Source organism: Lutjanus erythropterus, chromosome 20, assembly GCF_056507025.1.
Source record: "Lutjanus erythropterus isolate fLutEry1 chromosome 20, fLutEry1.hap2, whole genome shotgun sequence".
NCBI classification, from domain to species: Eukaryota; Metazoa; Chordata; class Actinopteri; order Lutjaniformes; family Lutjanidae; genus Lutjanus; species Lutjanus erythropterus.
The window spans coordinates 2,746,826-2,771,545 of NC_139336.1; the positions used below are offsets into that span (position 1 = coordinate 2,746,826).

At 40.3% G+C, this 24,720-nt stretch overlaps 2 protein-coding genes across 3 annotated transcripts in view; both read right to left on the reverse strand.

The window, feature by feature from the left end:
- Positions 1 to 5,083, reverse strand: part of LOC146308005 (ras-specific guanine nucleotide-releasing factor RalGPS1-like) — a 148,021-nt gene extending 142,938 nt beyond the window's left edge. For both annotated transcript variants that reach the window (XM_084746034.1, XM_084746033.1), the window contains exon 1: positions 4,735 to 5,083. The gene's annotated coding sequence lies outside the window, so the exon portion shown is untranslated. The remainder of the gene's footprint in view (positions 1 to 4,734) is intronic.
- Positions 5,084 to 9,154: 4,071 nt separating this feature from the next.
- Positions 9,155 to 24,720, reverse strand: part of LOC146308007 (rapamycin-insensitive companion of mTOR-like) — a 42,588-nt gene continuing 27,022 nt past the window's right edge. The window contains exons 26-38 of the mRNA XM_084746077.1: positions 24,521 to 24,630; positions 24,318 to 24,405; positions 23,143 to 23,235; positions 22,944 to 23,050; positions 21,110 to 21,345; positions 20,016 to 21,024; positions 17,831 to 18,008; positions 17,633 to 17,717; positions 15,971 to 16,165; positions 15,682 to 15,840; positions 13,257 to 13,380; positions 13,010 to 13,148; positions 9,155 to 12,136 (exon numbers count right to left, since the gene is read on the reverse strand). Of these exons, the coding sequence (XP_084602203.1) occupies positions 12,065 to 12,136; positions 13,010 to 13,148; positions 13,257 to 13,380; positions 15,682 to 15,840; positions 15,971 to 16,165; positions 17,633 to 17,717; positions 17,831 to 18,008; positions 20,016 to 21,024; positions 21,110 to 21,345; positions 22,944 to 23,050; positions 23,143 to 23,235; positions 24,318 to 24,405; positions 24,521 to 24,630 (2,595 nt within the window). The 3' untranslated portion in view covers positions 9,155 to 12,064. The remainder of the gene's footprint in view (positions 12,137 to 13,009; positions 13,149 to 13,256; positions 13,381 to 15,681; positions 15,841 to 15,970; positions 16,166 to 17,632; positions 17,718 to 17,830; positions 18,009 to 20,015; positions 21,025 to 21,109; positions 21,346 to 22,943; positions 23,051 to 23,142; positions 23,236 to 24,317; positions 24,406 to 24,520; positions 24,631 to 24,720) is intronic.

Genomic DNA, 24,720 nt, shown 5'->3' on the forward strand with positions numbered 1-24,720 from the left:
ATTCCATTATACTGGAGAGGTGGTTAATATCTCAAACTGTGCAACTCAAACCAAAAAAAGTCTAGATGGATTAATAGCACTACAGGCCAGGGGGAAAATGCATTTTTGATTTGGGGGTGAACTGTCCCTTTTAGATCATTTTTGACAGTGTATATAGTTTATTTCTCTCTGTTGCACACTTGGTAAAGGTTACACAGGCAGTTAAAAATCTCACAAAGATCCCGCTAGTCATATTTTGTGAATTTATTAACTGTATCCATAATGACTGGTCACATCTGCAGTGTCTCTGAGTATTATGGTGTCACTGTGGGCCAATTCCATCTGCTAATGCTGCTTCAGTAGTGCTTACAAGCTACTGAGGTCTGTGGATTCCCACCAAGAAACACTATTTGATGTCTGTCAGTGACATCCATCCAGTCTGATAGAGTACGCTCAGTGTTGAAGCTGATACTGACACTGTACTGTTGACACTGTATTCACAAGGTGTTAAGTAGCTGTAACAAACAGAGACACAAAAATAAGGGCCGTGTCAGACCCAACTTTGTAGGACCTCAGGTTTTAGTCAACATTAGGAATGATTCACAAAGCCTTTTAGCTCTAATAGTAGTAGTAGCTCTAATAATAGTAGTCCCAAGTCTGAGAGAAGTTAGAGTACAGAGGACCCCTAAGTCACAGCTTGGACAGGCTGCAGGAACATTGTAAGAGGTGTGCAATATCATTAACTGACAATAACAAGCAATGATGAGTCCTCCACTGTAAGCTGATCAGCTGTTTATAACTGTCAGTTGTCTGTCAATGTAAAGTTCAGCCTGTTATCCTGAAAACAAAAGCCCACTGCTCTGAAATGACACACTCTGGACTTTGAGTTACATGACTGCCTGCCTTATTGCTGCCAAACTCCATTAACATTTTGCTCAATTAACCATTATAAACATCTATACCTTCTACAAGGTTATTAATGACTTCTTACAACTCAAACAAACACTAAGTAAATTTCAGCAGACATTCAGCATCAAATGGAGCGTTGTTGTCAGAGTAGGGAGCATTTGACTTAACATGTTTGCTTGATCTCTGATGACACATCATGGTCATGGTCAGAAAATATATTACAGATTTCTCCTTTAAAAGCATACTTTGATGGCTGTGACTTGATAAAGTCTGCTCACTAATAAGTCAACAGTCCAATTACACCAGAGAGGATGGTTTGCTGAAATATCAGTTTGCAGGGCTGATCAACTTGGAATTTATCAGTCACCTGTCAGAATTATTAAGCAAACCAAAACATGCTCTTTAGACCCCAATTCGTTTGACAGCATATTAAAGGACTACTGTGAAGAATTTAATGGCATCAAGTAGAGAGCTTGCAGATTGAAGAGAAATGATGGTGGCCACAAAACTGTGTGAATTTGAAAGGCCTTATTTTATTAATGCTGAATAAAGCTAAATATGTGAAATATGTGTTTGCAGCGATTCTACCACCTAACTCCATGTCCAGTAGGGTTGAACATTTGTGAAAAAATATCTAATAGCTAAATATAATATTTTCATTGAAAAACACATCAAAACAATTAATCAATTAATCATTATTTAAAAAAATACACTGTTGCTCATACCAAACAACAGGGTGAGTTATCGATTTTGAAGAGATATCCAGTTGCAATTATTTTGACTGATATTGCAATTGTGATATGATCTGCAATATTAGAGGAAAGGGTAATTGGTACATTACTCTTCTCATTTTCACTGAAAAACTCATTAAAATAAATATGGTGTGTTTTTTTCTAGGTATGTGTACTTAAAGATGTTTCCTGAAGTCTAGAGAAGGATGTGTTGGCCAGGACACATCTGCAGCAACACAAATCCATAATATCATACCACAAAATGGTATTTTAACACACATTTCATCTTTAACAAATATTGTGCATCCTGTGATTAGACTATATTGTGACTTTGATGAAATTTTGATTAATTGTTCAGCCCTTACGTCCAGGTGTCAGATAATAAAGGAAACACCATAGAAATGCAAGTTCCATCTGGTTACATTATATCATTTTCATACACAAATTCTCTACTATACAAAACTACAAAACATGATATTAAAATTCTAAAAACCTTCTCTAAATAAATTTGTCTTGTACAGAAACATGCAGCCATTTTCTTGAAAAAGAGGCCTTTCATCTATTTCCTTGAACACACCGTTGTACAATGAAATAATATCATGTTTTTTTTGGGTGAGGGATGTTTAGAGCACAGGCAGCAGGCAGTAATGTACCCATCAGTATCCATGGTGATGGCTGCTTCCTGCTTATAGTGGGAAACAGAAAGTAGTCCCACAGTGCGCCTGTTTATTTATACCCTTCATTTTTTAATACAGTCGTCCCCCACCCCCACCCCAGCTACTGCACAATGACACTGTGTAGTTAAGTGCTGGTGGGGAGGACAGGTTTGGGACAGGGCCTGTGTGTACTGTCATGTGTTTACATCAGCAGGAGGGGAAAATAGTTCACACTGCAGAATCTGGATTCACTTTCAGAACAGGAATTTAAAAAGAAATATTAACAGACGTATTCATTCTCTCGTGTATAACTGGACAGATCACAGCAGATATGCAATCATTCTGAAATCTCCATTGTGTTGCAGCCTGCAATCAGCTATAAGGTTGTTGAGGGCCCCAAATATGCACGTTTCAAATGTGAAGTATTCTGTTCAGCCTGATGATCAGACTCAACTGTCATTTCATTTCACCTCATTATTCAGTCTGACATCATGTTTATATCAGCCAAGACTTAAAAATGATGATGGGTACTTATCACATATGTCTCTCACAACCAATCAGCAGTGAGTGATGTTTCCCTTACTTCCACTTATTTATTCATCAAGCAAAAATCCCACCATTCTCTGCTTCCAGATATGTTTTATGTCACCGTCATTGAAGATCTTTGGGTTGTGGGCTGCTGGTCAGACAAAACCAACAATTTAAAGACATTACTTTGGGTCTGGAAAATTGTGATGGACATTCATGGATACTGGATGGATATAATGAGGCATTGCTGTAACTGCTAATTGTATCCAACTACTTCCAAGTCTTATTCAAATATTGGGTTCAGGAACATGACAAATTCTCCAAAAACAAAACAACCAGATAACTATTTGTTGCACAGAAATACAACCACAGGGCCACTTGTTCATCTTGGTTTGACCTTGTTTGATCATAGCCTTTTCCAGGGTTCATCACTACTGTTTTGGGTTTTTTTTTCACTTGATCGCTGGTGACAAGTGACAAGGCGCTGGTCACTGACACACACAAACACACACACAAGCTTGTCATCAGCATTAAAACAAGCATTAGATCCCAAGAACAGGAAGAGAAGAGTTAGGGAAGGAGGAGAGAGAGAACAGAGGAGAGGATATGAGTAGAGAACTGCTTCAGTAGCTCCCAAAGTGCTCCAAGTTACTGACAGGCCTGTGTTGGCTTTGACATGCTACTTTTAAGACACCACATATTTGTAATGATCCATAATTAGTTTATTTACAGCCAGGTTGCACATAGGTCTCTTTTGCTTCCATACATGAGCTTTTAAGCCTGGTGCCAGATTGTATCTATCATTCACTGGCATTACCAGTTATGAAGCACACACACTTAAGTAAGTGTATGTGTGTGTATTTTATATATATACACACACATATATATATATACACACACACATATATATATATATATATATATATATATATATATATATATATATATATATATATATATATGTGTGTGTGTGTGTGTGTGTGTGTGTGTGTGTGTGTGTGTGTGTGTGTGTGTGCATGTTTTTTTGTTTTTGTTTGAAAACTGGTCACCATTCACTGAAAATGTTTGGAGATTCTGCAACACTGTTTTCCTGTGAAATTCCAGCAGTGTTTTGTGGACAAAAAAAAACTAAACCTGACTTTCAATCAGCATGAGGGTCAGTAGATAATGACTGAATTTTCATTTTTTTTCCACACATGTACAGTGAAACTTTATAACATTTGTAGGCAATTTGTAGGTACTTTCTAAGAAATATAACTAATAAATAAATAAATAAATAAATATATTACTTGATAGTTACCACCTATTTACCATGACATTATAGGACCTGATACCCACCTGATACCCTATATGGGCCAGATTTGGCCACTGTGCCATAGGTTGAGTATCACTGCCCTACATCTCACACATCAGACTTTTACTCTCATCTGATCTTTCTGGATGAACTAGAACAGTGTACAGAACACTGCATGGACATGTTCTGCAGTTATCGCTTACATTTTCCAATTATGACACTGCAGGGGGGGCAGTGATGAAGGGTGGGAGGGTCATGTTCTGCTTCAGGCCCAATAAACGCTGGAGGCGGCCCTGCAGCACACACACAACCATGTTTTGACAGCTGAGATTCACGTCAAGTGTCGCAGCCAGACACACACACACACACACACACACACACATCTGCCGCTGAAGAACATAAACACAGCGGCAGCTATGTCCATGAATCACGGCGTCTCTTTCCGCATACACTGTCCTGTCACGACGTATGACACGGCGTGTACAGCCTATATGAACCCCCAGCAGCACAGCCAGGCCTGCTGTGTGTGTGTGTGTGTGTGTGTGTGTGTGTGTGTGTGTGTGTGTGTGTGTGTGAGCGCTGCACAGCCTCGTCTCCAGCTAACAGTGAAACATGCTAACGCCTGTGTGGTGCTTACCTTTCCTCCAGGCAGACTCCTCTCTGCTGCTGCTGTGGCTGCTGTATTAATAAAGACGACAATATGAGTTCACATTAAATGTGTCCAGTCGCGGTGCTTAATTAAAGCTGAGCGGTGTTTTCCCAGCAGCGTCCGGGGGGGTTACTCCTCCTTTGAGGCGAACATGAAGCCAAGGTCGCAACGTTTGGTCCGCAGGGTCCACAAACCGTGCGGGAGACATGAGACGAAATCATACAAACATGGCAGTGACGTGCCGAATGAGCTGGAGACGAAAAAAGAAGTGAAAATGAATTAATAGCGACAGCAGGAAGTGACAGGTAGGCGCTTTTATCTTGACAGCCAGGTGCACCGTCTAATCACCCACTCCGCTCCGCACACAGCTCCCGCCTCCAATCACTGCCGGCCAATCAGAGCACGCCTCAAAGCCAGCGTCCTTCAGACGCAGGTGCATCGGTGATGCGTTCATGAGCTGCCTTGTAGGGTCGTACATTCGCTGTACTTTCCCAAAATTTCCACAGGCAGGAAGGATTGACTGGGTTAAAACAAAAAAATACCTGACACGTCATGATGGCAACTCCCTCTGAAAATCCTGCGTAGATCTTAATGTACTTTTCTGCAGATGCTACAGTTTAGGAATGTAGAGCAACAAATCTGAGTCCTTTGTTATTATTATTATTATTATTATCATTATTATTATTATTATTATTATTGTTGTTGTTGTTGTTGTTGTTGTTGTTATTATTATGAAAATAAAATACATATTTTCTATTATCTGTAGTGCTATTTCTCTATTTAGACGGTTTTGATAAGAGTGGCAGAGGTTTGGAGATATCAGCCATAGTGATGTCTGCCAATGACCCAGACAATCCACAGTTGTAAATAGTTTCACATGGGAACTATTTTCTTTCCACGAGCTGGAGGCCTGTTCCACTACATTGGAGAAACACCAAAACTATCTAGATGCATAAATAGTACTACAGGAAGGAGGAAAAATAATTATTTATGATTTTGGGGTGAACTGTCCCTTAAACAATGTTGAACGTGTCCATAATAAAATAGTAAAATAGAAAAAAACAATGTTTTATGATGGCAAAAAACATTAACCGTCAGAATATTACAGTAAGACTAAATTATGAAGACTCTAAACAACAAAATACCTTATTTCTACCCTTTTATGGACAATCTTGCACCCACAACTATGCACTGGTCATTTTTTCCACACTGGCAGCAGTAAAAGTGGCAACAGTTAGTGTTTAACAGCAGACTGAAAGCTCACTTATACTGTGTGTAACTGTTATATTCTGACAGATAAAGAGTAGAAGTTCTGCAGCACTGCAGGAAAAAATGAGAGCATTGTATAGTATTAGTAACATTGTGTTTTATCACAGATGTTTGTCTCTGAGTGCTTTTTTTTGGCACCTCAGATATTTTTAAATACTCCAGATCCTAACTGCGAGACTGCAGACACTTGTTCAGATTTATTTATTGGAATAAACCCCTTGAGATGTACCACCTCGTTTTTTTGGGGGGGTCCCCTCCCCTGAAAGACATAAACCAATACAAAAAGAACATTATAACACCCATTCTTGAGAAATTGGACAAAATAAAAATATTTACACCAGCACTCTGATTCCAGTTTTCTGGTGACAATGTTTTGATGATTTATATGTATATGTATATATATATATATATATATATATATATATATATATATGTATATATATATACAATTTTTGAAATGTTCTGATTTGCTTTATTTTTTATTTCTAAACTTGCTCAGTATCAGAAAACAGCCTTGTCCCAAACAAGAATTCACAACTTTAAACAATTTAAAAATGTCTTAAAAGCCTCCAAAATCTAAAATTAACCATGCCTACTGATAACATAGATGTTCAATCTCTTATTTTAATCATAATTTGTTTTAAAAAAAAAATTTTTAATGAAAATGCTGGCCTTTAAAAAAAAACGTGATTTAGTCAGGCATAAAAAGTGTTAGCTATACCCTAAAGACCCCTGTCTCATTTCATAGTTTTAAAAAAAGGTAGGAATACTGCTCAAACACTGGTAAACTTTCTAGTTATAGACAAATTCATTAAATAATATTTCTATCAGATGTGTCTCAACCATAACATGTCAGATGGAAAATCTGACAGAGTTGGTCCTACATTTAATAAAACATTTAATCAGGACGTTGGCCTGTTAATAGCAAAGAGTTTGATCTTTTAAAATATATTTTCCAGCATAACTGAAGAGTAAAAATCAAAACCCCCTTAAACTGTGTTTTTGTCCCAGTTAGCAAGATTGAGTGATAATATTGTCTTAATTGTGCTTTATTGCATGTGTTACTTTTCATGTGATTGTCCATGATTTGGAGTGTAACATGGGTTTCAGCCTTCCTTACATACTGTTGAGTTTGTTGTGCTGCTTCATGTTTACTCCAGTGTGCCCTCTAGTGGCCTCTGTGTGAACACCATGAGTGAGTGTGCATGACAGAGAGGTCACAGAAGGTCATTCATCAAATTTGTCATTCAGAATCTGCAGCCTTTCATCTGCAAATGAAGACATTTTTCACAGACAGATAATAAGCCAAAGTGAGCATCTGATGTTTGAAACATGTTCTACAAAAGAACATTATGTGATTTTGGTGGCAGATTTGGTTGAATATTTTTCAGTAGGGTGGGACTTCTTCAAGACAGTAACAAAATTCCCTTTATTCCTCTTTATTTTGTTTATATCTCATGGTCCATAGTGACAATTGTACCACAGAGAGAAATGAGGAGTCTTTACAAAATAAAAGCAAAATTCATCCTTCTTTCCTTAAATCTTTTATAATATAGACAGGAGCTGTGAAACACGCATCCATGTACAACACGAGGAATAAAATGCTCATGAGGTTTTCCAAAACGTACACAAAAAGTTAAATACCAAAGTCAAAACCTGTCTGTCACATTTCCATCAGTTCACTTAAATATTCTCCACAAAATAGTTCCATCAGTGAGCAGGTAACCAGAGAAACATACAAACATGAGGAGGAAGCTGAAGAGTGCAAAAGGAAGATTAACATTTCAAGGAATAGTTATCAGTTGGAAGTGCAAATTGTAGTTTAATAAGTAGTGGCACAACATTACATAAGTCAGTATTAAGTTTATAAAGATCACTTTATATAAACTGTATCTTTGTAATTCCTCTCCCAGGAAGACTTTCCCAAATTTCATTCACATGCTTTATGTGTTTATGTTTGTGTGTAGTCAAATAAACTTTATTTCTACATCATCATGTTTCTTCAAATAATGCAAAAAATAAGGAAAAGTAGTTCCAGCTGCCTAAACTGAACAGCTGCTCACTGTTCAGCCTGTGTCTTAGCTCATAAACATCACATCAGATACAGAGTCAGGCATATTGCATAGTCATAACAACACTCATATCTTGCTAAAATATTGAAACAAGAACATGGTTGACAGTATGGAGCCCCAAAATGTTCAAATAATAAATCAAAAATCATTGTGAAATAAATAATCACAACAGTATATGGTGTGAAATACCTCAGTGGCTTCATTGAGGTTAGAGTTAGCTAACTAAAGCTAGGATAATTATATTAAATTCATTAAATCAATTTAACTAATTATTCAAGAAAAATATAATTTCATTGTTCTTTTTTTCAGAATAAGAGCTCATTTTCACTTCATATTAGGAATATTAATTTCAGTTTCAAAAAGCTCTTATGTATTATTTCATAATGGTATTTCTCCCCCAGTGACACTGTAATTTCATCGTCAAGTGTTATTTCATTCTATGTCACTGTTCATTACAGTGGTGTCGTCACGAGCCTCGTAAGAAAGTTCAGCAGCTATTGTCAGAATCAGCCACTTAGCACATTTTAGTTATCGCAGCGTCACAGTACACAGTAAATAAAACTTGACATGAAATATTTATTATTTGTGTTCATAATGTCTTACTTATTTCATATTTAACATGTTGGGGCTCCATAAAACAGTAGTTGCAGGTCAGTTACAGAGAAAACTACATGTTTGAACAGGGTATTAATCCACTGTTAAATCCTTAGCAGTACTTGAATCACACACGTGATCACGTCTATTTCATCTGAACTACTGCCTTAAAGACAACTGGACTTGCTGTTTTAGCACTGCTCAGTTCTACTGACACGTGCAGAATCCCAGGCTATAAACCCAAATCATCTCAAATCATCAGCTTCACATCATGTTTGATACCTGGAGGGGATGTCAGGAGGCATTCTGGGTAGCTGGTAAGTAGTGTTGCAGGGACAAACAATGATGGACAAACAGGTAACTGACCCAGAGCCCCAAATAACCCAAGCTCACTGTGAGCCAGTTGGTTTCTGGTTATTTGATTAATTGAACTGAGTTTAAGACCCTCAGAATTTCAGCTTATAACATCTGCTTTATGTCTTAAAGGAATAGTTCACCCCAGAATTCAAAACTATATATTTTCCCTTTGGCCTCTAGAGCTCTGTATCCATCTAAAATTTCTTGGTGTGAGTTACTCAAGATAATTCACACATCTTGTTGTGAACAGTTTCATTTCTAGCAGAAAGAAAGTAGTTCCAGTAGATTCTACTGCAAAAAGAAAGTAGTTCCTACATGAAACTGCTCACTACAAGGTGTGTGGATTATCTAGAGTAACAGGTCATGATTTTGGAAATGTAGTCTCATTATATTTGAGACAAGGCAGAAATCTCTAAAACTCTGCAACTCACACTAAAAAAAATCTAGATCTGGGGGCAAACTGTCCCTTTAACTTTCATTTGAATTTCTGGCTATAGTAAATATGAGTCAGAAGTTGAGGTTCAGATCACTTTACACAACCTGTTTTATATTTTCTCAAAATATTATATGATCCAAGAAATCTCATGACTCCCAGAGTGAACTTGATGTTTCTGTTCACTGAGCTGATTTGATCTATGAGGGCTTGAATTTCAGTCATATTTGTGAGTCAGTGGCTGGTCCTGGGACAGGTGAATCCAGTGCCATGTGACCTGTGTCCACTCATCAGCTGAACTGACAGCTTCTTGATTGAGAGGCAAGAGGCCTTGACCCAAAACAGCAAATCTTATTGCTTTTTGACTTCACATTCATATTCCACTACCTGGATGACTCAGAATCTTTACACATGCTATGCTGTGCTCGTGTTCTCTGTGTTAGATTCCAAACAGCTCAGTCTCATTAAACTGCAGTTAAAATTACAACAATTCTGGATGCAAACTGTCAAAACTCCAGACTAAAAATTCACATGGCACATGATGTTCAACTGAAGAGCAGATGTGGAAACTTGGTTCAAATTCTTCACATATTTCTCAGGAATGTAATTTTCACTTTGATATGATGGACTTCTTTGTGCAACTCCTATAACATCCACTTAAAGAGACAGTTCAACCTAAAATCAAAAGTACACATTTTTCACCTGACCTGTAGTGCTGTTTTTGTTTCTCAAACTTTTTACACTGTGTACTACCATTACAAAATACTGAACTCTCCAAGTACCAACTTGCTGGTGCAGGTGCTGTGGACACTTCACTGGTACTTCTTCAGTAGCCACTAGTGGCTGTACTCTGTTCACTGTCATCCAACACAGCTGCTCCAAATATTCTCATCCTGATCTGCACTTCTCATTGTAATTGTTCCCATTTGGAGCCAAGATCACAGTGTTTTTGAAGCATTCATCGTCAGTGTCTTCATTTTACCTCTGTTTACTGTCTATTACAGTTTAACTCTTATCCATTGACAATCCTGGCTGACTGCATGCAAACCTTTGCATGTGTGCATACATCTCATATTTTATGTATTTTCATTTTAATACAAAACATTGTTTTGATTGAATTATATGTTTTTAAATTAATTTATTTAAAAAAATTCACTCACTCACTCAGACATCCCTCCATGTACCACTAGAGGGACCCTGTGCACCACCAGTGGTCCTTGTAACACAGTTTGAGAATCTAGGATCTAGATAGTTTTTGTGTGAGTGGCAGAGTTTTGGAGATATCAGCTGTAGAGATGTCTGCCTTCTCTCCAATATGTTGAGACTAAATGACACTCAGCTTGTGGTGCAAAAAGCACAAAAAAAAATGCATTTGAAAAATTGAAAGCTGGCGTCTCTTTCAAAAAGTCACGACCCAGTTAGTCAAGATAATCCACAGACCTTTTTGTAAGCAGTTTCATGTAGGAACTACTTTCTTTATAGAGGAAAATAAGCTAGTTCAAGTAGATTCTACTGCATGAAACTGCTCCCAACATGATCTCTGAATTATCTTGAGTAACTGGGTCATCATTTTTGGAAACAGAATTTTTCAAATGTATTTGTTATTTAGTACCATTTAGTCCCAGTATTACAGTAGAGAAGGCAGACATCTGTAAGACCGATATCTCCAAAACTCTGCAGCTCAGACCAAAACTATCTGGATGGATTGACAGCACGACAGGCCAGAGGAAAAATATCTTCAATTTTTGAGTGAACTGTCCCTTAACTGTGGTTGAAAATTGCTTCAAGGCAACAAAATAATATATCATCAAGAAATGCAAGCAATTTGTCGCATTGATCAGATATAATAATAAATAAAAGTACCTAATGTTCTTATATAAAAAGAATTATGCTACATATTCAGTGATGTTCATGAACCTTTGAATGTTAATATAAATATTTATTATTAGGCAAAGCCAAACTCAAGTCAATACAGTAATTGCTACCTTACTCTGCTGTCAGTGTTTGTTCTGATGAAAAGAGCTCATAGTGTTCTCAAACACCTGAATGTTGTATCAATGTAAGTGCTAAAGATTGCTAAAAGAACTTGATTAAAGAAGAAAGAAAGGTAAATCTGATGATTGTCTGACTTCCCTCCATCTGCTTTACATCCTCCAATCATGTGCAAACATCAGACCAATCAACATCCACAACGAACGTGTCCTTTCTCACAATGAAGAAAAGTTTAGTGTTCTATCAAAAGTACAAGAAGTGTATTGGCACGTCATCTTTAGTATCATGTCAAAGATCCACTTTGGGAAAAGCTCATCTTGTTTTTTGTGGTTTGCGTAGCAGCAGCAGGTGAGGAGGGACCGTGCAGAGAAGGAAAACCAACCTTAGTTTGGATCACCAGATGTTGTTGGATCGGTCTGTGATAATTGTCTGTAGGTGGTTGCTTCCCCTCTTGAGGGTGCTGAGTAGGTGATGACAGCAGCTGGACAGGATGTGGGGTTGCAATGTGAGTAAGAAGTCAGTGGCTGTTCATGGATGGGCTGGAGGCGGAGTCTGAGGGTGAGTTGAGCTTCAGCTGGCAGATAACAAGTGAAAAGGTGAATCAAGTGTCAGAGTGAGGAGACGTGGCCTTCTGCGGGGGCACAGACAGGATGCTCTCTGCCTCTTCATACATCTGAGAAACACAGGAAGTCAGTCAACACGTGGGGACATTTATAGCAGTGCACTTCTGTTACGTTCTGTACGTGGTCCTGGGGATGAGGGGAGCAACAACCATTTAAAGTTTCAATCATTAAAGTTACTCTGGAAATAAAATGGAAGTGAAACTGGGGCAAATGCACAATGATCTTTTCTTTTAATGAAGTGCTCCATTGGTATCTGTATCATTTAAGAGGTACTGATATTGGTACTGGTATTTTATTTTAAACAATACCCAGCCCAATTCCTAACCTGTTACGTTTAAGTCCTCCACCTCTAGGCTGTATTGTGGGGTTCCTCAGGGTTTGGTTCTTGGCCCAGTTCTGTTAACCATTTACTTACTAGGACATCTCAAAAGACCACACATCAGTTTCCATTTTTATGCAGACGATACCAACATTTATCTCAGTTGTGACCTCAATGTATTAAACTATTTTCATAAACTAAGCATAAAATTTCCATAAAATTTCCTTTAGCTCAAAGACTGAGATAGTTTAAGCTGTTACTGACTTCTCCTACACTCACATTCGAAAAAAGTAGAAACCTTGGTGTTTTATTTGAGAGCAACCTCACTTTGAACATCCATATCAAATCTATCATACAGTCATGCTTCTTTGAACTCAGGAAAACATCTAAAATGAAGCCATTTCTATCTGCCAAAAATCTTGCTTTTATTTCATTCCATAATTAACACCTCCATGATCCTGGTTGCTTGATTTGTTTTGTTTTTAATCCCATAAAACACCTTGTAAACCCGATTTTGGAAAGGTGCTATATAAATCAAGTTTAACATTATTATTAATTAGGGTCATGATTAGCTCAAGACATCTTTCAGATCTTTTCTCCTTACTGGTATGAATGGCACATCTTGGAAGAGCTCCTGAATAAAGCGGCGTGAGGGCAGGCGGAACATGCAGTGAGCCAGCAGGTAGGACACCTCTGAATACAGACAGATGTCATCAAACGCATAGGGGAACTTCTCCTTGATCCTACCAAGAAAACACATGAACCCAACACATCAGAACAGGCTGGATCCATGTGAACATGTACTGGAACTGTAGCAAAGCAGTTTTCTTCAAAGACAGGTTCAGCCTCACGTTAACAGGTTGGTCTCGTGGTTTTTGGTCCCCACAGAGGAGCTGAGGTTGATGACCAGACGAAGCACCTCCTTCCTCAGCAGGACCCTGCCAGCCGGAGCGTCCTCTGGGATGGACTTCACTCCTGCCAAGGTGCAAAGAGGAAATGAGACTGTCTGAAACCAGATACTGATACGGTTTTGTTGTGACTGATAGTGATACAATCAGCAGCGGAACTATCAAATATGCATGGCACTGGGGCCCGCGACCAGCTGGGGCCTGTGAGCACGAGCCTCCAATGATTTACTATACTGGGACAGGCCCTTATCATCAAATGACTTCCCTAGATTAATGTGCAATGTTCATATTACATGGTGCAAAGTGCCACACATTTCAGCAGCATTTAAAATGTGGTTTGGTGATTGTAGACTGTGATTCATGGCTTCAAATGACTCTTAGTACACAGTATTTACTCAGACAGTGTTTAACATGATCAATTAATAAACTGTGCTCAATTTTACCTGCTTTATGAGTGTTTTCTTACTGTTAGACTAGTCAACTAATCTAAATTAAAAATTGCATTTAATGGGAAATTAGCTATCAGGAATGTCCCTAGTCTATATCTGTAGAATATGTCACAGACGTGAAAATATCAGGTGAAGAGCTGCCTTCTGGACAGAGCCGCAGCTGCTCTCATCGTACAGGTGGATGAAACAGGTGATAATTCCAAAGCATGTGCAGTGCAGCAAAACATAGTGTATGAGGGGGGGCTGAAAAGTTCATAGGCAGACCATGATGCAATGGTTGAATTTGACCAAATGTTCTTTATTTTTCAACATAGTCTCCCCTGCGGTCCACACATTTCTTCCATCTGTGTTGCAGTGCTTGGATTCCTGTGGTATAGAAACTCTCATCCTGACGCTCAAAAAAGTCCTCAACAGCAAATACAACCTCATCATCGCTCCGATAGTGCTTCCCAGCCAAGTGTTTTTTTATGTTGGGGAAGAGGAAAAATCCTCAAAAATGTTCAAACAATGTTGAGAAGGTCTCTGCACACCTGAAATGTCTGACAGGTGCGTCGGAGGAAAAATTTAATTTGAAAAAAGATAGTAGATAGAGTCTTTTCTCATGTTGGGGAACAGAAAATAGTCAGATGGTTCCAAATCAGGAGAATATGGACGGTGATCAACCAGTTCAAAGCCACAGTCACACACAGGAGCTTTGTCCTGGTGAAACAAGACCCCCATCGTCAGTTTTCCAGGCCGTTTTGACTTGATTGCTTTTCGCAGCTGCCTCAGCAAGTTGGCATAATATTCTCCATTGATAGTTTGGCTTTTCTGAAAGTAGTCAATGAACACAATGCCCTTTGCTTCCCAGAAGAAAGAGGCCATCACGTTCCCTGCTGATGACACCACCTTGGCCTTCTTTGGAGGGGGAGAAGACAGGTGTTTCCTCTGCATGGACTGCCGTTTGGTCTCTGGCTCGAAGTCCCAGACCCAACATTCATTTCGGGTGAGGAAACGTTCCAGAAAACCAGCTGGATCTGCTTCAAAAAGTGCCAAGTTACCTGTGACCAGCCTGGTGTGCTTTTGATCAGGCGTCAAAAGCTGTGGCACCCACTGAGCGGAAACCTTTGACATGCCAAGTTCGTTGTGCTGAATGTTCTCTACTCGTTCACTGTAGATGCCTACAGCATTAGTTATCTGTTTAACAGTTAAATGATTGTCATCCATCACCATGTGGTTTTCTTGGGTGGTGGCTGTGGCAGGACATCCAGACCTTGGATCATCTTCAAGGCTCTGCCTACCCCTCTTGAATTCAGCTGCCCACTTTTGCACAGTTGATGAAGCTGGAGATTAATCACCTAATGTAACAACCATATCAGCATGAATGTCCTTGGGGGCTAAACCCTTTTTCTGCAGATATTTGATAACACCACGGTGCCAAATTTTATCCATATTCACAAAATGTGTCTAGTACTGCTTTTCAAAGTCCTGAATTACTTTTTCAGTGTGGGTTTATCCGGAAGGAAACAATGTAGTCAGTATCAGGAAAAGGTTGAATTTAATGCATGCCAAGTTTCATTGCTGAAACTTTTCAGCCTACCTTCATAAGATCATCAGTGATGATGGACTATATTTGTAAGTGGAGTGGTAGCCTTCATGTTCCAGTTGATATTAAATCAGCTTCATATCACCTGGTAGCAATAACACATGTCCCTCCTCTCGCCTTTTTCCCCCTGGATTTATATACACTGATCTCATACATGCCCCCGCTTGATGGAATGCGGATATTACATCAGAGCAACGGAGAACTTTGATCCATGAGTTTTGTGACTGCATGTTGCACGGTTGTGACTCCACACGCAGACACGAATGGAATTAATATAGTATCAGTTACAAACTTCAAATGTGAAAGGTGAATTTAAACTCTGTCGAGCACCTACCCAGAACAAGTTCTGTGCTGCGGCCACTCCCCACAGACCCCTGGGACACAGTGTCACTGCAGCCAGACGCCCCCGACAGCTTGGCTTGGACCAGGACCTCCACTTGGTTTGCTGGAGGTGAACTGCACCACTCTGAGAACGGGGGCACCTCTGTGAGATCTGAAGAGGAGGAGGAACTCCACAGAATGAGCTGCATTATACAAAATACTTTGGTGGCTTCATAGGCGGCTCATTAAATTGTAGGAATGAACAGTTATCTGTTGTGTGCTAAACTGTTTCAGGATCCCACCTGGGTTGCTGTTGTGAGAGTTGACTCCCAGCACAGACAGTCCAGCACAGTACAGACAGTTGTTATCGTTGTGCTCCTTCAGACCCGTCTCCTCTGAGCCGAGCATCTGCTGCTGCTCCACCCGACTCACCGCCATCAGCTCTGTGATACTGAGCTGAGAGCGAAGCCTCGACGGCCGACATCCGTCACTGAGGCCTGAGGACACACAGCAGACATCAAAATGACGCTGAAGCTAGTTTAGGCTAAATGGAGTGCAATCTCACACTGATTCTCAGAGCAGTCTGTACATGGACTTCAAAGAACAGACCTTTTTGGATATCTGCAACTGAGTATTTTTCTTATAACAAATAGGTCATGGTAAACATTAAACACGAAAACCACCCCTACTGAACAGTTCACAAACAAAAGAGATGTTTGATCCCTTTCCAACTGAAACCTCTGTGACACAATCAGTGTCTTTTCTTAATCCTATTCTGAAATTTTAAGGAGAAAGTTGGACAATCAGTTTAACTGAAAGGGAATTAATCTGTCTGTCCTTCAATATTCTCAATAACCATCCATCAGACCAATATCACACTTGGTAGGTGTATTACTGAAGACCCAAACAAGTGCTGTTTCGAGTGTGAAGTTGCTTGTATGAGTGGTTCTCAAGAAAACCTATGAAACATCACCTTATGCTCTAGACACTGCAATTCCAGAGCCACAGTCAGTGCCTTGCCAAAAACCCAAATCTCAAATTTGAAAAGAAAAAAAAAGTTAAGTCCTTAGCACACATGCATTTTACGTAAGGGCTTGTCATGGTTGGCATCTGGTAGCTAGCAAGCCAAATCAGTTAAGACCTGGAGAATTTTTGCCTTTTCAAGCCAAAAGAAAATGGATGGGAGCAGTGAGGTGCAGGTGAGGCTGAAGGAAGTGGAGGAAAAGTTACCTCCTGCTACTGTAGCAGCAGATGTTTCAGGATGTTAGAGTGCCACTGCCTCATCTACACGCTCAGGCAGGAGAAGAAGAGGGCTCTTCAGCTATCTATCATGGCAAACTTTTTGTCACAAGGCACACCATTTATGATAAGAGGTCAAGACACACCTATACACCTATAACCCTGCCTCTGCTGAATTACTTTTACAAAATTATTTTTTGTTTTGTTGAGTATGATCATATCACCTATGTGTCTGCATGAGGAAGGAACATCGCATGAAAACACTGAAGAAGAAGAGAGCATCAGACAAAGGAAACACAGTTTCAGTTCTTATCTGTCATATCTCCTTCGTCACACAATAGCAGCAAAAGCTATGAGACCAGATTAATTTTCAAAGCTGAAGGCATTGGCAACATAAACTGCATGACTGCTTCATCAAGGCTTTTATTTTTCCTGAGTATTTCACTCCTGCTGATGCAAACATGCACTCATTTTGTTCATTCTGATTACATGTGAATGTATGGGTAATGTATGGGAACTTTGTGGGAAAGAGAAAATCACATCCAAATGTTAAAATGTGAATTTTTCTTAGAATTGCACGGCCTTGTGTAAAATGCTGAAATTAAAACTAAACTGAAGTCAAATTAATGGCAGTGTTTGCTGGGATCACCAAACCTGCTGTGAACTAACTATGAACTGAGCAATGCTGAGTGTTGAAAGTGTCCCGTTTCTTCTAAAATTCTCACCATCAGAGTCTCCAGAGAAGAATTTAGCAGAGCGGTCGTCAGCAGGTGGGCTCATCCTCTTCTGGAAATATGGTGTTTCTTTAATCTGAAGGAAGAACACAAAGCACCCTCCCACTCAGCTCAGGTTTACAGAAAATCTCAAGAGGAGAGTCAAATCAGTAATGTGGTGTTTCCTGTCTTTAAGTATATCAGCCTTACCTGGAACATGTTGTTGATATTGACAGGCAAAGCCAGGCCAATGTAGTCATCAGAGGAGCCGTAGGTGGCACTGGACACTATGGAGCGTACAGAGGAGGAGCGCTGCAGGGTGGTTTGGTTGATTGGGCTCAGCAGGTCCTCCTTATCCAGAGATGCAAAGCTCAGAGCTTTGAGAAACCTGAGCACAGGTGGACAACAGGACAGAGACACATAAAGCATGTTTTCATTCATCCTGTCCATGCCTTATTATGACAAAATATTATTTTACATTATCAATTAGAAGAGATCATTCAGGAGTGTGTAGAACCCCGCCAGACAAAAGATGGTGAAGTGCCTACTGCAATGCCACCACAACTGATAGATGTATGCAGCAGAGACAAAGTTCTGCTAACATTTACATGACCCTGACATATGCTGTCGCGAGCCGAAACAAGATTTCACACTGAAGCAGTTGTTGATCACTAGCGGCCCCTAGTGGCCGGTTAAGAAGAGTGAGAAGTCAGCTGTCAATGGTTGTATGAAACAGAGGAGTGAAAAAATAGAATTACTGCTTCACAGTTGTATGTCTCCACCACATTCACACAAATGTCATGACCTGAAAAAAAATGTTTTTCAGGGTTTTTCAAGAATTCTTAGTCACAGCGGTCCTTGTGTACATCCTTCAGGGATGTACACAAAAAATATTAGGCCAAACGGCCCAGTAGTATTTGAAATCAGCTCCTCACTACAGTGTTCATGAGACTTGGCCACCATTGCTATAGTGAAGAGGTCAGTGAGTGGTGTGAATCAGCGCTGTAGGTTTCTGACCTTTGATCTGGAAAAAAGACATTAAGTACTGAACTATAGCTATTTCACACAGGGCTACAAATATCACATATTTTCCCCAGGAGGGCAAAGTCATCATTCTGCCTCTGATTAGGCGAAGACAGAACAGTTACCCAAGTCCATTAAAAAGTTGAGAACAAAATTTGAAAGAAATAAGCCTTTTGTGAAAAGAAGCAAAAGCATTTATATTTTTATTGAATGTATTTTCTTTATTGTCTGTGAATACAGATTTAATTTAATTAAATTCTCCAATTCTCCACACCTATGATAGTTATACTAGAGCTACCATAAAATGTCAGAAGTTGTCAGGGCCTTTATACACAAATGTCCTGGCAAGAGGCTTATATTGGAGAGAGGCCATTATTTCTTATATCTCCTGTTTCCTAGAAAATGGGCCTTATGCAGCAACATTCTCTTAAATTGTCTCTTATATTTTCTCTTAATTTTCCTGTTAATTAATGTAAATGAATAACACTTGATCTGACACTGGTCAATTGCTTGTTATTACATAGGTAATGCCCCCTAAACACTGTATAAGGGCAGGTGTTATGATGTGAGCAAACACTCTGGTACATGGCCAAAAACCTGAGGGACACCATGATAAAAAGTTGCAAGAAGAAGAAATAAAGCAGTAGTGAAATTAACATACTGTAATGTCTGTAAATGTGTCAGAAGAGACATAAAATAACTGGAGTGAGAGATTGAAGGAGTTAAACAATAAGACTAATATGAAGTTATAAAATTAGTTTCTTTTTTTTTTCTTTCTTTTTTTTATTTTAAGGTTGGTAAAGGAAAAGAAATCAAAAGTTTTTTGTCTTTTTTTTTTTACCAACTGATCGGAGCTTAGAGGATTTTTTTTATAATGACTACAGTATTGTGTTATTATTATATTCTATAATGTTATTTATTACATTGTAAACTTAGTTATATTTTTGACATGTCTAATAACTTTTTGATACATTATGTCAGTTTATGCGCTCCAAAGATGTCTTCAAATCACTTGTTTTGTCTGACCAACAGTCTAGAACCCCTAGAGACTTGTAAAATATGACACCTTTAAAACTTATAAATAATAATCATCAATATTTAAATGTTTTTCTTGAGTATTGTTGTATTGGTCAAACGATTAGTGGACTGTGAAAACAAGACTTTTTTTTTTCATTTCATTTCAGTAAGAGCAAAAATAAGAAAACATTGGTGGATCCCAGAAATCAGTGGGTACTAACAAAATAAGAACAACCATGGAAACAAATGAAAGTAAGAGAACTGGTTTGTAAATGACTTCTTGCATCATGCCCAATGTGTTGCATTTATACTTTCATTGAGTGTAACACTGAAACATCTTAAACATTACAGGTACCTTCGTGACGTGAGTCTGGAGTCCAGACTGCCTGTGTTCATGGTGATGACATCAGTGAAGAGTATGTCTTTGGCTGGAGAGGCCAGGGCCTCGCTGTGTGACAGAGACGGCTGGATGCGTTGATGCTGCAGCCTCCTCAGGGTGGCGTAGCCCAGGGCGTCACGAGGACTGGTGCAACCGTTGTGGGAGCTGGAGTACTTCAGCGTGGCGAATCCCAAAGCATCTCTGGAGCCGGAGTACAGGCTGCAGTCAGCTAAGCTGCTCAGGGTGGTCACTGAGGGGGACTTGAGGGACTGTGCTCGGCGGGGCAGGGTGTGGGAGGAGCCAGGAGGCACGAGCGAGGTAGAGCAGGACTTGGGAATGGAGAGTGGTGTGTACTGGGGTGTCAGCGAGTGCACGTTCTGGATGGTCTGGGCGCTTATCACAGTGTTGAGGCTGACACAGTCGGTGTCCATGGTGGAGGGCAGGGTCTCCCTGGAGGGACTGGAGCTCATGGAGCTGATGCCGCTGGTGGTGGTGTCCGTGTTAAAGCTGTGGCTGCGGCTTTTAAATTGAGCTCCACTGCCTCCGTCTTCAGCCAGGCGCTCGTAGCTGCGATGCCCCCGCTGGTTTTCGACCGTCCTGACCCCTGAGCTGTCCAAGTCCCCCTCCCCGATGCTGGGGGTGCTCCCGCCATTCTCTATGGCTTTACCACCTGACGGGCTTTTAGAAAGATGGCCGTTGTAAACAGGGAAAACATCTGCTGCTACAAATGATAAGCTGCTGGGTTCAGTCGGGTGTTTGAACCCCTGTTTTCCATCCTGCCCACCTCCTTGGCCTTTGGAGTAAGGCGCGGTGCGAGGCTTCTTCCCAGGGAGCGACAGTGAGTGAAGAAGGCGGTTGCGGAAGCGGCTGGAGGCCAGCATGGTGAAGGGGCCTCTGTCCTTCATCAGTTTGGGGCATATGTCCAAAGAAGATTCCTCTGAGAGGTCACAGCCTTCTAGCCTCTCATCATCCAGCAGATACACACCTGCAAACAACACAGTAGCAGTTCTTGAAACAAAGTTACAAAAATAATCTGATCATCCTGTGACTCTATTTGAGTTTGGACATACTGGGTTGGACAGAGTCGCTCTCACTGTTGTGCCTGGAGCGTGGTGTCTCTGTGAGCCTGAGGGTGCTGGGGACAGAGGACAGCAGACTGTATGGTCTGAGCTGCTGCTCCAACTCCTCCGGTACCACGGGCCACAGCGTACTGTGACTGTGTCTCACAGCGTCCCAGCCCTGCTGCTTCAGCGTGTCACAGCCCTGCCTCGTCTTACTGATGAGGCCCAGCACATAGAGACACGCCCTGCACACACACAGGCAGGTCATCACACCGATGCCATCGCGGGACTTTACAACTAAGGCTGAAATCTTTCCTTTGATTTTAAAACGACTACTTCCCCACTACAAATACCATGTCGCTACAACTTATCTACACACACCTCTACACACAGAAGACTGCTTGGTATTCTAAGTGGTATTTAAGTACACTGTTTTTGCCAGTAGTCTGATCATTTGCTGAAAATAAAAAAAAAAGTCTGACAGCTCTGATGGAGCTCAGGACTCATCACAAGGACGGCTGCTGGTACAGATGATTGTGTATTTACCTGTCTGATTGGTAAACATTAATTACTGACTCATACTGTCATGTCAGAGGATAATGACAGATTAATAATTAATAAAGTTAGAGGTGCTGTGCAAAATCAGGGCACCCACGGGGCCTTAAAAGTATTGAATTTAATATTTTTAAAATAAATAAACGTACTGTATTCATTGACAAAGTGCTGAACTTTGTTTACAAAGTATTGCATTTTGTTTACATGAAGTATTGAATTGAATTTCAAGGTAATGACCGTGAGGCCCAATGCGGTTTGTTCTGAAAATCTTTCAAGCTGAGGATGTCACGGGCTACGCCACCCTGAGGAGGCTGCAGGAGGGGCTTTAAATCCCCATGTTAAAGGGACAGTTCACCCAAAAATGAAAATTCAGTCATGCTCATTGAAGGTCAGGTTTTGTTTTTGAGTCCACAAAACACTGCTGGAGTTTCACATGAAAACAGTGTTGCAGGATCTCCCAAACAATGGAAGTGAATGGTGACCAGTTTTAAAAAGATAAAAACACAACAGAATAAAACATGAAATGCCTCCATACTGCTCATCTGGTGTAATCCAATCTCCTAAACTATTTTTTTTACATTTGAAAACCATTCACTTCCATTGTTTAGGAGATTCTGCAACACTGTTTTCCTGTGAAACTCCAGCAGTGTTTAACAGATTAACAAAATAAACCTGACCCTCAATCAGCATGAGGGTGAGTAGATAATGACTGAATTTTCATTTTTGGGTGAACTATCCCCTTAAGAGCGTGCAACATGTTGCATGTGCTACAACAGGAGCCTATAGCACAATTTTGTGCACAGCGAGCTCTGTACTATCAGGTATCAACTACACGCTGAGTAATTCTCTTCTTGCTCTTAAAATTCATATTGATTTTACATTATTCTTTTGTTGTTCAGAATTCTGACAGGATCACGACTGTTTCAGAGCAATCAGTGTCGTCTATGACTGAAAGGCTATGGCTCTTAAACATGTCGACTGGATTGAGGACGCGATCAAAAGTGCTCATGTTAGCAGTGGCCCGATGACGAGCTGTTGCAGTCCACTTTACTTCTGTTGCCAAAATGCGTGCACAGCTTTCTCATTATTTAACTGTAAAAGGGTCTTAAAACACAGGTCTTACATAAATCTTAAGTTTAACTTGGAGAACCCTGAAAATGCTTACCTGTTTCAAATAGTCTGTGAGCTGCAAACTGAACAACAGTAGCTACGACAAGTTCATGAGGTTTGGAGAGGTCATCTTTGTTTGTGAGCTCAGTAAAAACAAAGTGAAGCAGTGTGGTCCTACCCTCTGATGGACAGAACCTCACAGTGATGAGCCAGAGCCACTATGTCAGCGATCACCCCCTCCTCCAGCAGCAGGTTCAGACCCCAGTTTGATGAGCCGATGTTTCCCTGACAGAAAAGACGACCAGTGAATATCAGCTGTGGATTTCCTTTCTTGAAATCTTATACTTTTGACTGATAATAAAATGACAAATTCTGACCAGAGCCCAGAGTGCTGCCTTCAGCTGTTTGATGCCCTCCCATTTGTCCAGCACAGGAGATCGAACACTGTAGCTTAAATCAGGAACCACATTCTGCAAGAAGAGGTCAGAAGCAAAGAAACAAGCAATTTTTAGCAAAGTTTATAAGTTAAAGCAAACTTTGAATTTGACTTAGAATGTGACTTAGAACACTAATCTGAGCAAGTCTTGCAGAAAAAAAGTTTAAGACATTTAGGATAAGAAAATGTTCTTATTTGCATTCCAGTGACTGTGTCATTGCATTTCCACCACAGGAACTTTAACTAGGGTCTAGGAACCTTTAAAGGAACTGTTTCCACCACAGGGAACAAGGTTTAAATTAAATTCTGGAGGCATTATTTTAGCCCCAAAAAGTTACCACTCATGGGGCAGTACTTTCCAACAGTACAGGAACGTTGGGGGTGGGGCTTGCAGTCCTCAACATTTCTAATTGGTTGAGTACTCACAATATTTTATTTCCGTCACCATTTTTAGAAATCTGTACCGTGCAAGAGATAGACTGACAACAGCTGCTTTATAAGGCCTCACTGCTGTTGTATAGATACGTGCAAAAATATCATATAAAAGCTAGAGATGTTCCAATACCACTTCTTCCTTTGTGATTCCAGTTGAGTCTAATCCAGTTCACCATCACCAAAGAAATACAGCTTAAAAAGTCTGCCGGTAACTCCTGGAGATACTTAGACTGGGAAATACAGAATCCATCAGATCATTCTTACTCCTGACAGTGACTTCACAGACCTTCTGCTGACCACGAGCTCCTACAATATTGCAGCCTATTTCCCCACAACCCAGCTGGCCCCATGGTCCAAAAAATGCCCTTGTTTGCCCCTACTGTAGATAAAACATGATGGGTTGTCCTCTAGGGTGCCCTTCAGAGGACAAAATGTGGTAAAGTGCCTTTTAAGGTGCCCTGCCAGAGGATAAAATGCAGTACAGTACCATACAAGCTGCCCTACATGCAGAAAATCAGTTCTATGTGACTCTAAATTGTTCCATTATTTTAATCTAAACCAGGAACTGGGACAGTTTCACCATAAGTGCATCACAACTTTTGGTGTGCTGGTACCCACCCATGTACAGGTGGTGCCCTTTGAATCTCAGACAGTCTAAGTCCACCACTGAGATGAACGTACCTGTGCTTGAAGCAGCTGGCAGCCAGTCTTATCATGAACCAGTTGACCATACAAGTGCACAGGGAGGTAAACATGAGGCCTGTGTAACCTGCAGGAGCACACACAAACAAACAGGTAACAAGTTCTTTTAAAAGTTAAAACTGTGCTTTGTGTTGATGATGATGGTTCTAGATTAAGACAGTAAACAGTGCAGAGTGAGCGACCTTTGGTTGCTGCGGCGTACGTAGTTGTCTCCATTAACGGGCTTGCGGTACGTGGTGAGAGCCTGATTCAGCTGCTCCTCTATCATGTCCACGTACTTCAAGTTATACTCCTGCAGGGACACACAGGAACAACTGTCACAGGTTTGGTTAATGTCAGAATAAAGTAACAGAGTGATGGGTGGATGCTGGTTGAAATGTAC